Source organism: Eumetopias jubatus, unplaced genomic scaffold (assembly GCF_037043125.1).
Source record: "Eumetopias jubatus isolate StellerSeaLion01/CBP00866 unplaced genomic scaffold, mEumJub1_p1.0 scaffold_9, whole genome shotgun sequence".
In the NCBI taxonomy this organism is placed as follows: Eukaryota; Metazoa; Chordata; class Mammalia; order Carnivora; family Otariidae; genus Eumetopias; species Eumetopias jubatus.
In genome coordinates, this window is record NW_028274815.1 from 94258994 (window position 1) to 94272046 (window position 13053).

The window sequence follows — 13053 nt, forward strand, 5'->3', positions numbered from 1 at the left end:
TCAAAAAGCCAAGGGGCAGGTACTTGGGTGGCTCAGTCAGTTAAGCAGCTGACTCTGCATTTCGGCTCAGGTCATGAGCTCAGGGTCCTGGAAGTGAGCCCTATGTTGGGCTCTGCACTCAAGGCAGAGCCTGCTTGAGGATTTTCTCTCTCCCTCTCTCTCCTGCCCTTACCCCCCGCTCATGCATGCTTATGCTCTTTAAGATAAATAAACAAATCTTAAAAAAAAAAAAAAAAAAAGGATCAGAAAATCAAAGGATATTCTTGAAAAAAAAATTTTTTTTTTTAAAGTAGGTTCCACACCCAGCATGGAGCCCAACATGGGATCTGAACTCACAACGCTGAGACCAAAACCTGAGCTGAGATCAAGAGTCAGACGCTTAACTGACTGAGCCACCCAGGCACCCCTTAAAGTGCTGCTTTTTAATAAATCTAACAAACACTTGAAGTTAAAAAAAAAAATTGTATTTACTATTCAATCTGGATAATACATTTTAAGAAGTAAAGTTGACTTCTTATGAAGAAGTAAAAACCTATGGTTTATGCCTTTATGTGAAATTTGACAAATGGAAAAGAGAGTCTAATTTCATAGGGAAATGTAAAGTCTGTATGATACAGACTCAATGTTGAAACCAAGTGGAAGTGCAGTTCTTACTCTCTTCTGGAGTGAGGTCTGGGTATACCTCTTCTAGAGCAGCTCGCAGCCTTCGCTCGTCCACAAAAGGCAACAGAGCAACACCTGGGGAAAAAAACGCACACCAACCACCCAGCTATTAGGATCACCCAAATTCCACTTATTACTCGTCCAAATAAACATTTCTAATAGAATATCCCTGCTGACGTAAAAACACTTTGGAACTGAACTCTATTCAAATCTCAAAATGCAAATACTTTCCGTGTGTTCAGAGAAGAAAAAAGTTTCATATACTTTCCATCCTTAAGATGGCTCATATATGAAAAACCATATTTGCAGATTCTTAACTCCGTGATGATAAAATTTTTAAATTAAGTGAACAAGTGGCCACCTGGACACCAGTCTCTGTTCTCGTGCCTTACTTATGCAGATGCCCTTGGGCAAGCCAGTTAATCTGACAAGAGTGTGAGCTTGTCCTTTCATCTTTCTAGGACTTGGTTTTCAACTAAAATATTCAGAAGATCCGTTCAATGTGAATAAATACATGGAATGTCTTCCAGTTCTAAAACTGCACAGTATTCTTTTTTTACATTTTAAAACCCAATACCTAATTTAGATACAAAAAGTTTTTAAGGACTGGCTTAAGTAATTTGGGTGCTGGGTAGGAATGCAACTATTCATACTCAGGCTGAAAACGGTTCGGTCCTGTGGAATGTGCCGGAATTAAAGTAATTCTTTTATTTCAGCCTACATTCATAACTTTCAAAGCAACATACCAGTAATACAATTATCTATTTCTAGAAAAATACATGAAGTTATTGAACCATTTGTATATGTTGTGCTGTATATAGTCTTTTAATAAAATACAAAATGTAAAATAAATAGCAAGGAGAAATGCTAGAGCTAATAATTCTGAAACTACTGACAGTCAAAACTGCCATACTTGTGATTGTACCTTTTAAAATGAGAAATGAATGGTTCCCAAAGTTGTCATTAATTATTTAGCTACCATATTTTCAAAGTTTAGAAACAGATTCAATTTCATCACCTAGAAGGGTAATATGCATTTTTTTAAAAGTTAAAAAGAAACTAAGTTCTAGTGTGAATTTTGAAGGGCCTAAAAAATAATTTCAAGAATATCAACATCTATCACCTGAGTTAGGCTATTTCATCTACTGGTATACATTTACATGGAAAAAACATAGGGAGTTGTTCAAGTTTTGTTTGGTCATACACTTAAGATCTAAACAAATTATCAGAAAGACTTTCCTACAATATCAACTCCAAAAGCCAGCTCCAACTGTCAAGCAACTTGCAGTGCTAATGACAGTAATAAGGTTACTAAGCAACAATCAGCCCTACTGGGCAAGATAGGAAGAAATGCCTTATACCCAGATGTGATAAAGTTAGTGCTTGGGTGAGCTGATAGTAAAAATGACATTAGCAGCGAATTTCTCCTGAGTACTTATTTATTATGTTAACATGCATTAGCTCAACAACACAAGTAACCCAAGTAGTGGTAACACTTAGGTAAATACATGTAGTCACACTCCCTGGGTCCAGACCTTAGTTCAGCCACTGTGTGACTGTGATCAAATGACTTAAAATTCTCTATTCATATATAAAATATGTAGCATTCGAAATTATGTATATTAATATTATAAAAACACAACATTGTAAGGGTTCAATAAATGTTGAAAAAGTACCCAGATATATTTTATCTTCTATCATTTTAAGACACACTCAACTTAGGTAAGAACTTAAGTATTACCATTACTTTCAACAAGTTTTGAACAGCTGGGTAAATAAATGTAACTCCTCACAGTACTAAATTTGACCTCAAAAAAGTTGTGTTGTTACAGTCTAATAAATGAAAATACTTACATAAAATATGAAAATATTAAAGGTCTGAGTTTCAACTCATCCTAAAATTCATTTGGAATCTCAAGGGACCCCAAATAGCCAAAACACTTGAAGAAGAAAAATAAAGTTGGAGGACTCCCACTACTTGATTGCAAAACCTACTAAAGCTACAGTAATTAAAACAATTTGGTACTGGCATAAGGACAGGCATACTGGGCAGTGGAACAGAGAGCCCATAAATTAGTCCTCAGATATGCAGTCAAATGATTTTCAACAAGGGTGCCAAGACTGTTCAATGGGGAAAGAGCAGTCTTTTCAATAAATGGTGCTGGAGAAAATGGATATCCACAGCAAAAGATGAACCCTAACCTTACACCCTACACAAAGGTTAACTAAAAATGGATCAAAGACCTAAATGTTAAGAGCTAAAACTGTAAAATTCTTAAAAGGGAGGAAGCTTCATGACACTGGATTTGGCAATGACTTCTTGCATACAGCTCCAAGAACACAGGCAGTGACAAAATAGTCCAACAAAAATTGAACTTCCATCACAATTAAAAACTTTTGTGCATCAAAGGACATTATCAAACAAAGTAAAAAGACAATCACAAAATGGAAGAAAATAAATGCAAAGTCATATATAAGAGACTGGTATTTAAAATATATAATGTACTCCTACAATACAACAACAAAGACCCAATTCAAAAATGAGCAAAAAACTTGAATAGACATTTCTCCAAAGATACAGAAATAGCCAGTAAGCACATGAAAAAATGCTCAACATCATCAATCATTAGGGAAATACAAATCAAAAGCATAGTGAGATATTGCTCCATACCCATTAGGATGGCTATTACCAAAAAACAAAACAAAAATAAAAAACCCAGAAAACAGACACAAATAAATGGAAAAGACATTACATGCTTATGGACTGGAAGAATACTGTTAAAATGTCCATACTATCCTAAGCAATCTACAGATTCAATGCAATCCCTATTAAAATACCACTGGCATTTACCACAGAACTAGAACAAGGAATCCTAAATTTCGTATGGAACTGCAAAAGACACCAAACAGCCAAAGCAATCTTGAGAAAGAACAAAGCTGGAGGTCTCACACTCCCTGACTTCAAACCATACTACAAAGCTATAGCAATAAAAACAGTATGGTACTAACATGAAAACAGACATATAGATCAACGGAATAAAACAGAAGGTCCAGAAAACCCCCCGCATATATACGGTCAATTAATCTATGACAAAGGAGGCAAGAATATAATAGGAAAAGACAGTCTTTTCAAGAAATGGTGTGGGGAAAACTGGAAAGCTACATTCAGGAGAGTAAAACTAAACCATTTTCTTGCACCATACGCACAAATAAACTCAAAATGAATTAAAGACTTGGATGTAACACCTGAAACTATAAAACTCCTAGAAGAAACTATAGGCAGTAAGCTCTTTGACATCAGCCTCAGCAATATTTTTTTGGACCAGTTTCTTCAGGCAAGGACAACAAAAGCCAAAATAAACAAATGGGCCTACATCAGACTAAAAAGCTTTTGTTTCAGCAAAGGGAACAATCGATAAAATGAAAAGGCAACCTACTGAATGGGAGAAGATATTTGCAAATCATACATCCAATAAGGGGCTGATATCCAAAATATATAAAGAACTTACACAACTTAATACCAAAAAAACAATCTAATTAAAAAATGGGAAGAGGATTTGAACAGACATTTTTCGCAAAGATGACATCCAGATGGCCAACAGACACATGAAAAGTTGCTCAACATCACTAATTAGCAGAGAAATGAAGATCAAAACCACAATGAGATATCACCTCACATCTTTAAGATTGGCTATTATCAAAAAGAAAAACAAAAACAAGTGTCTGTGAGGATGTGGAGAAAAAGGAACCCTCATACACGGTGCAGCCACGATGGGAAACAGTATGGACGTTTCTCAAAAAGTTAAAAATAGAAACACCAGACAATCTAGCAATTCCATCACTGGATATTTATCCAAAGAAAAGAAAAATACTAATCTGAAGAGATAAATGCATCCCTGTATTCCCTGCAGCATTATTTATAATAGCCAACATATGGAACCAACCCAAGCGTCCATCGACAGACAAATGGATAAAGATGTGATATATATATATAATGAAATATTACTCAGTCACAAAAAAGCTTATCATTTCCAACAACATCAGGTTATTATGCTAAGTGAAACAAGTCCTGACAGAGAAAGACAAATACCATACGATTTCACTTATATGTGGAATCTAAAAAAAACAAATGAACAAAAACAAAACAAAACAGGAACAGATTGACAGATAAGGAAACAAACTGTTGGTTACCAGAGGGGGAAGAGGTTGAGGGAATAGGCAAACTAGGTGAAGTGGGTTGAGGGGTACAAACTTCTAGTTATAAAACAGGTCAGTCATGGGGATGTAACATACAGTATAGGGAATACAGTCAATAATATTGTAGTAACTTTGCATGGTGATAGATGGTAATTAGACTTATCATGGGGATCACTTCATAACGTATAAAAATATCAAATCACCATGATGTACACCTGAAACAGGATAGTATATGTCAATTATACTTCAACTAAAAATACATAAATACATAAAAGCCATTTACTGAATAAAAAAAGAGTAACAAATGTTGGCAAGGATATGAAGAAATTGCTAACCATTATGCACTGCCACACTTTTCCTCTGGATGATTTATACTACAATGATATATATAGAAAGCAAGACATCTGCATGTTTATATATTTACTTATTTATTTAACACTTACATAAACATGCTCACTTATGTACTTATTTTACTTTACTACCTCTTACCCCTTTCCCTCTAATCAAAATATCCTCCACAAAGCACCTTAAAAACAACCTAAGACTCCAATCCATTTACATATAACAAAATATGACCATAGAGCACAACACCTGCTAACCTCAATCAGTGGGCTGCATTTCCCATTATCATTCCATTAAAGTAATACGAAATTTCCTTCACTACATAAACCAAAAGTCAACTCTAAAATCTCACAAAATGATTTCCAATTTGTAAATTATTATTCATCCCCCCCCCATCTCACAATTCTCTGAGTCATGTTACTGGTCATCTGCACCACAGGAAATAACCAAGGAGAAAGTAAAAACATGGTTTTACCAAATGAAATTATCTTAGAAAAATACACGGTGGAAGTAAAGGTTAAAGTGATTTGCTGAAAGGGGCTTTGGCATGAAATAATAGTTGACTTACTGTGTGAGAGACTTCTTTATTGTGTTTTACATTCAGTCATCATCACACATTTGCTGAGTGGTAAACAGCACGTTAAATTTAGTAGTAATTTAAAATTGACATTCTTAAAAAACTGTAAACAGAAGGAATGAGAAAATAACAGCTAAATAAATAAATAGGAAATAAACTTTAATGATTACTGTCAAGTATTTAAAACTAAATTTCTAAAACATTTTTCATTTTCAAATTTCCATGGAGTATAAGTGAATCTCCACATAAATGCAATCATGTTTCTGTATTTCTCAGCAACCTTACAAGGTGTCAGTGAGCTACTAACTAGAAGCAAGTCCCAAGACCCAAGTCCCATTAATTAATCACAAAAAAAACCCACAAAAGAATGATCAATCTTTTCAACTCAATTTACTATTTAGAGGAATGCTAATCATTGCTAATGCCAGGATGGACAGAAAAAAATCAAATTTTGACATGAAATTCTTAAAATATTTATCTTTTACAGAAATTCTTTCATCACCTAAATCATGTTTGCTTACAGTTTACTAAAAAGAGGAAACTGTTTTAACAAAAAAAAGAATAATATCTAAATTTTACCTTGCCATGCATATTTCTTCCCATTCAAATCAATAGCAAAATCTTCAGGGTAGAAGTCAATTATACTAGAATCCTATGTCAAGGAGAAAAAATAAAGATTCAAAACAAAGTCACACATGTCTGAGTTATAAAGAATTTGACATTTCTTTCATTCATGTTACCAGGCCTGATGAGAAAATCAGGTTTCATTCCTTTAAAAAATGTTATTAAGATATCAGGTCATTAATCCCAAGAGTAAAACAAAATTAACAATTTTATTAAAAAAAAAAGGCATTATTAGAGAGGAATTTCAGAACTGACAACTGTGGACCCAAGACAGTCAATGAAGAGTTTACTGACTCTAATAATTCCTACTTCTTGCCTGGCTCTCCTTCTTTCTATCTGGCACACAAAATAAGCTCAGAGACAATTTTAGGTAGGCCAGTCTGAACTGTGGTAGCCACCACACATGGCTGGAACAAATAAAAATAATGATTTACAGGTAGGCTGAGAACAAAGTAACTGTTTTAAGAACTGCTCCCAAACACTAATTTTATTTATACCAGGTAGGGCTCTCATAGCCAAGGAAAGTGGGGGGTGGGGGAGGTGAAAAATATACAGAAGAACTCAAATACTTTTACTTTGTTTTTGGACTTCACTGTTTTAACTATGAGATGCAAAAGCAACTGTGTCTAATGTTAGTGAAACATATGACAAAAACCCAGTTACTAACACACTTAAAATACTAAGACACTAACGGGATCACTCATGAGCTTCCGCCATGATGGAGGTAGAAAGTTACCACTTGCAGCTGGAAAAACTCCCATAAGTTGTTCCAATGGTTTAAACTGCAAGAAAGAAAAAAAGTTTAAGACACAATTTTTATCTAAGCCAAAATTCTATGAATTTTATGACTCTAAATAATTAAGCTTACTGGTTTAGTGCCCTTCTCAAAATCAGATGGCATGTCTGCAATACCTTCAAAGTCTGAAGCAAATGGTGCATAATGGAATGGATAATACCACTTCCAGGAAGCACAGCCCTAGAATCATAACAAACAAACAAAAAAAAAACAACAAAAACAAAAATCTACGTTCAATACGGACACAGAAAAGCAAACAAAAATTAGAATATTAGCCTATAACATTCCATTTATAGAACACATGACTTCCAGCGTACATTCCATATATTAATTTTTTCCTATGAGTCCTAACAGTTGTTTTAACTGAACTTTTACTTAATATCAATGGCTCCTTGATTTAAAAACTACTGTAAAGCATCTTTAAATAATCAGTAGTAAATACCAAACTTTGTAAATATAATTTGTAAAATACAATTTTATTTATTTCTATTTACCCTTAAAATGTGCTTGGTTACATTTCTTTACAATTTTAAGCTGCCATCATCAAATAAAATGAAGAGCAGTGGTAGCTGGCACTTAGCATATAGATGGGTAAAGGACATCACTGGAACAATGACTAAATAAAACTTCCTAAGTTTCATTTTACAATTCCCTATTATATTTTCATTGTGACAACTTTCTCTTTATTATAAAAGTATTTAAGTAAACCCATCAAAAAGAAAACAGTAGGTTTTACTGATAGAAAAGAGAACTCCTAATACATGTTTTGATTCTATGCCTAGTGAATTAAAACCCTGAGGACAAAAGTAAAACATGAATTTACTATTATACACTCGATAATGCATTAAATTATACTTTCCACTTAATGACAAACTTCATCTTTTCCCAGATCACACCAAACTTAACTTGCCTTGCTCTCAGAGAATGAAACCATTTATTAACTACTAGTGTTAAAATTCCCTATATGTCTACCTAATCTCTCACCAATCTGACATCTCAATTATCAAAAGCTTTAAGTCAGATACGGATTACTCCAATTAGAATACACTTTATGTAACATCACTACATTACACGGAGGAAATGGTATCATTCAAATGCCTTTCAAATTCTTACTAGTATTTTCTAGGCTTTGTCCTTTGTTCAGTCATTTAGTGACTATTAATTATTTTTTACTTCCAATTAAAAAACCACCATACTTTAATTATGTTAAAGACAAAGTACACTCAAACCCACACTACTTGATGCTGAAATCCTTAAGCACAACAAAAATTATCTTTATATATTAACACTTGAGAAGCATCAAAGGCTTTACAAACAAATATTATTTAAGGTAATGAATTTCTAAACAGGAAGCTTTAAAAAAATGAGTCTGGATTTAATCTCACAATACAGCTCAGTAATACACAGAAATTATGATCTTCCTAGAATGATTAGCTAGGTTTAGAGGAAAATATTCTCTCTGTACCTGGTAATAATATCGAAGAACCCAGCAGAGCCCCTCAACATAAGACTGTACAACTTTACGACGGAATTTCTCATCAGCTGCATCAACGTCAAATTTGTTCTTGTAGTACCGCTGCTTCCAACCAGCTTCCCATAGCCTAAAACCCAGGCAAAGCCGGTTCATGTTGAATTAGTACTTTCCATAATTGTCCACTGGTTTATCACCCAAATCATTTTATATTTAACATCCAGGTCAAATGTGAATGAGATAAACAGTAATGCTAATACAGCTTCATTTAATTATTTCTAAAAAGCCCACTTCCACAGAATTTATTAAAAGATAGTTAAACATCAAAAATCCAAACACTGATTCTAGTAAGACCATTATAAAACTACATTTTGGAAAAAGAGAAAGTTAACTATTAAGGTAGATACTGAACACTTGTTTGTTCAAATTTTAATACTGTTTTACATGTTTTTTGATGGTGGACCAATTCTGAAACTACACTGTAAGATTCAAATATTGAAGATATTTTATACCAGTTCTTCAGTTTGTTAAAATACATTTAAACTAAACAAAGGAGTCAATCAAATTACTTTAAAAAAAAGATTTGCATGGGTAATTTTTTAAAAGGTAAAAAATGGTTTGTAAAATAATAATCTAGGAACCAGGCAGAAAATTATGTTTATACCTATTCTCCCATCCTTGGGCCTTATCCTTCTTTCAGCTAAGAGTTGTTGGCTTAAAGGAAGGACACATACACACATGTATGTATGTTCTGGTAGAACTTAGAAGCAGGTCAATCAATTCACTAAATTATCATTAATCACTTAAAATACATGTGAAGAACCACTTTTTCAAAGTGTTTTTTCTTTTTAAGTACTCATTTTTCATTCTCTAAAAGATTTAAACACTTTATTGAAGGAACACAAAGAAGCCAAAGAACACTAAAGAAACAAATCAGAACAGATCAAGAACATCATGATGATTCTCATTAAGGGCTATTTTCTACCATGTGCCACAATTTACAAATTAATTACAGTCATGTTCCAGAATACACCACACCAATTTTAATTACCTCCCACCTGCCCCAAGCATTCACAGAACATCAATTAGGACAAATATCTTCTATGATGTGGATTATAACTGTTTTACAGAAAATATTAATGAAATACACATCAAGAGTCTCAAGCATTTCTTGAAAGAAGCATTTCCACCTTGACCATTCTCAGCACTGGGATTACACAATAAAGTACTAAGAAATCAAGTTAACTATTAAGCTGGTATTGATCAAGATGGCTACACAATAAAACAGATAACATACTCTAAGAGGAAAGTCCAGAGTTGGAGAAACAGAGGATCAGGTAAATGCTCAATCACAAGTCACCACAGATCTCCGAATCTGACACCAAAGGACGTTAGGAAAATACAGAACCATACATGACACTTGAGAAGTTTCTCATCATAAATGCAAACATATCATCCATGTCCTATAAAAGAATCATGAGTTGTGGCCCACTACTGTTTAACTTTGAAATATATCATTTTGATAAATTCTTAATGAATTACAATTATTAAGATTGTTGGCCTTTTGCACTCAGAACCCAGGGTTCAAATCTGGATTTAATTATACGAGAGGCTATTAATCTTATATAATGATCTCAAATTTCTGGATAAAGAATCAAAGTTTCCTTTTACAAATTTTAAGTATATAGCTTCATTTAATTATTTCTAAAAAGCCCACTTTCTCCATCATGAAATAGAATTGTATATATGCAAGTCTGTGGTTTTAAAAAATATACATATTTATCTCTTAACTAAAGGACTTTTGCTATTTCATTTGAGGAAGAACCTTTCCAAATGAGAAGATTAAAGCAAACTATGTTACGTATCCAAGTGTAACTGAACTTTCTATGTTAAGCAGCTTGAAAATTTAATCTCAAAACAGTAACATTCAGATCACATAGTCAGAGCTAAACACCTCATGTCTAGCCGATCTAGTGCCTGGTCTCAGAGGGAAAAGTGGCTTGGAGGACAAAAACCTGCACGCATACTAATCTAGATACTTAGATTTAACAGCTATAGCTTACACATCTCACTGGAATTTACTGACTATTCTAACCCTCCACATTAATTACTGGTGGATAAAAAGATCACAGGCAAGCATCTGAAGGCACTGCTGCTCTAAGCTAAACAGCATTAATTAGACAGCATCTATTTCAGCAATTTGATAACAAAGAGTTACCAAAAAATGGTTTCACCTGACGTTATCCTCTGGCTCAGGTTCACTGTCACTGTCTTCTGCTTTTCGCTTAATTCCTCCTATTGGAGATGGGGAGCCATCAGAAGTGAAACTCGTATTAGGAGATATTGAAGGACTCTGCAAACAATTATGACATTACAGAGAAAGGATTTAATTATTCATTTCACATAAGAAGTTACATCCAACTGCTATTACAATCATGCTTCATGATAATACAACTGTTAAAGCTATTAAAGAGATATGGTAAATATATTTAGAAGACTGTTCTTGGCCTACTCTATATAAAAGAATTATATTGTTCCAAGCTTCCTATGCTTAAACTGAAAAGAATCTGCACATTAGAATAAAATTACTTCAGAGGAAAAAAGAATTTAATTTTATCGATTTTAAAAAATTAAAGGACTGGAATTGTTTTTTCTTTGGTGGTTCCCTCATGTTATGAACTCATGCTCACTTTCTACCAATCAAACAGCAAAGTTGTAAGGGGGAAAATATAAATACCTAATTAGTAATACACAAAATAGTCAGTGCTGGTGAGAATGAAGTTAAGCGGTAAATGCTCAACCTCACACAACCATTTGGAAAGCAACAGTTTAATAAGACTCTGCCAGATAACTGCTAAATTATTTTACAGATAATGTTTTAAAATTCAAGGTCCAAGTAAAAATGTATTAGTAACTTAGAAAAATGCAGATTTATTATTTTAAAGACTTGGATACCACTTTAAATTCACTATTATCTTCCGTTTGTATGTAATTCAATGAACACAGTGAACACCCTAAAGTATTTTAATATTTAAGTAAAAAATTAAAATTCTCTGCAACTTTAAGTTTTGTTATGTGACCAAAACCACAAGTGGCAAAAAAGGTTTTCATGGTAGTTTTTCTTCTGTTATTCACAGCATATTAGATATTGTGATTAAACTGAATTATTTTTAAATTGAAAGCTTAACAGGCTATTTTAATGATACTGTTAACTAAAACCTTAGTATGAATGTAGTTCACACCACAGGCCAAAAAAAGTTACAACAAAGCAAAATTATATTTCTCATAGAGTTTATAACTTTCTTTAAAAAAATGTATAATTTCCATTTTATTCATGATACTCTACGGCCAGTATGTTCAAAAAACCCAAAACTATAAAATTCAGGAAGGCGCTTGTTGTACTTGAAAATGAGATGGGTACTTTTAGACAGATCTGAATTTGAAATTCCAAGTCCAACCTTTACTGGTTGTTTGGCCTTGGGCAATTTATTTAATCTCTGTCAGCCTCAACCTGAAATGGGGATAATGTTCTATCTCTTTGTTGGTTACTGCGAGGATTAAATGAAATGATATGTATAAAGGATCAACAGCAAGATGACGGTGTGGCATATGGTGGCTCACCTTTCAGTAAGTCATCACTATTATTTTGTAAACACTAAATCCATATGGATTACATTATGAGAATGATATTCTTATCAGCTGTCTAAGTACAGAGAAGCTGGGTAAAAAGCAACCTTTCCCAAATTGAAAAAGATACAAACTATATCTGATAACAAAAATAATATACCTGCAGGGGAAAACAAAAAGTGGCTTATTTTTTAATACTAAATCTCTACTGCTCTTTTCTGCTCTCTCTCTACCCACAGTCTTTCCTGACCATACCAGATTCACACCAATTGATTCAAATTCCTTTTTAAAAAGTTCTTTTTGCAGTCAAATTTTATGAAATGGCCACAGATATAGTCAAACTGTATTTCAGAATGCAAAATTTAAAAACACATATTTATGAGGAAACAGAAGCCAGCTAGTAAAGCATTAACAGTGTGGACCACCAGGTAGACGCTACTCAGTACTGGACACTAATATGCCCAATGGCTCAAACAAACAAAACAGCAAAAAAATCTGTCACTTTAAAGGCTCCCTCTAAATAAACTGGTAATTAGGCTTTGTGATTTCCTTAAATTCATAACATTCTAGATGAAAATCCCTCTATGCAAAGACTCCAACAGAAATAATTGAGTCAAGGGGAATTAAAACAGGATCGAATAAGCAACCTAATCAATCATCAACCTCCCTATTCGTACTCCCATGGCAGACATTATTAATCAACAGTGGGTCCAGTCCTGTGGAGACTCATACTGAATCCTCAAAGCAATCAGAGCT

At 33.5% G+C, this 13053-nt stretch overlaps 1 protein-coding gene across 1 annotated transcript in view; it reads right to left on the reverse strand.

Moving 5' to 3' along the window:
- XRN2 (5'-3' exoribonuclease 2) overlaps nucleotides 1–13053 on the reverse strand; it is an 85201-nt gene that overhangs the window by 32957 nt on the left and 39191 nt on the right. Inside the window, exons 16-21 of the mRNA XM_028123730.2 lie at nucleotides 10905–11023; nucleotides 8665–8800; nucleotides 7272–7379; nucleotides 7096–7185; nucleotides 6359–6431; nucleotides 655–738 (exon numbers count right to left, since the gene is read on the reverse strand). Coding sequence (XP_027979531.1) covers nucleotides 655–738; nucleotides 6359–6431; nucleotides 7096–7185; nucleotides 7272–7379; nucleotides 8665–8800; nucleotides 10905–11023 — 610 coding nt within the window. The remainder of the gene's footprint in view (nucleotides 1–654; nucleotides 739–6358; nucleotides 6432–7095; nucleotides 7186–7271; nucleotides 7380–8664; nucleotides 8801–10904; nucleotides 11024–13053) is intronic.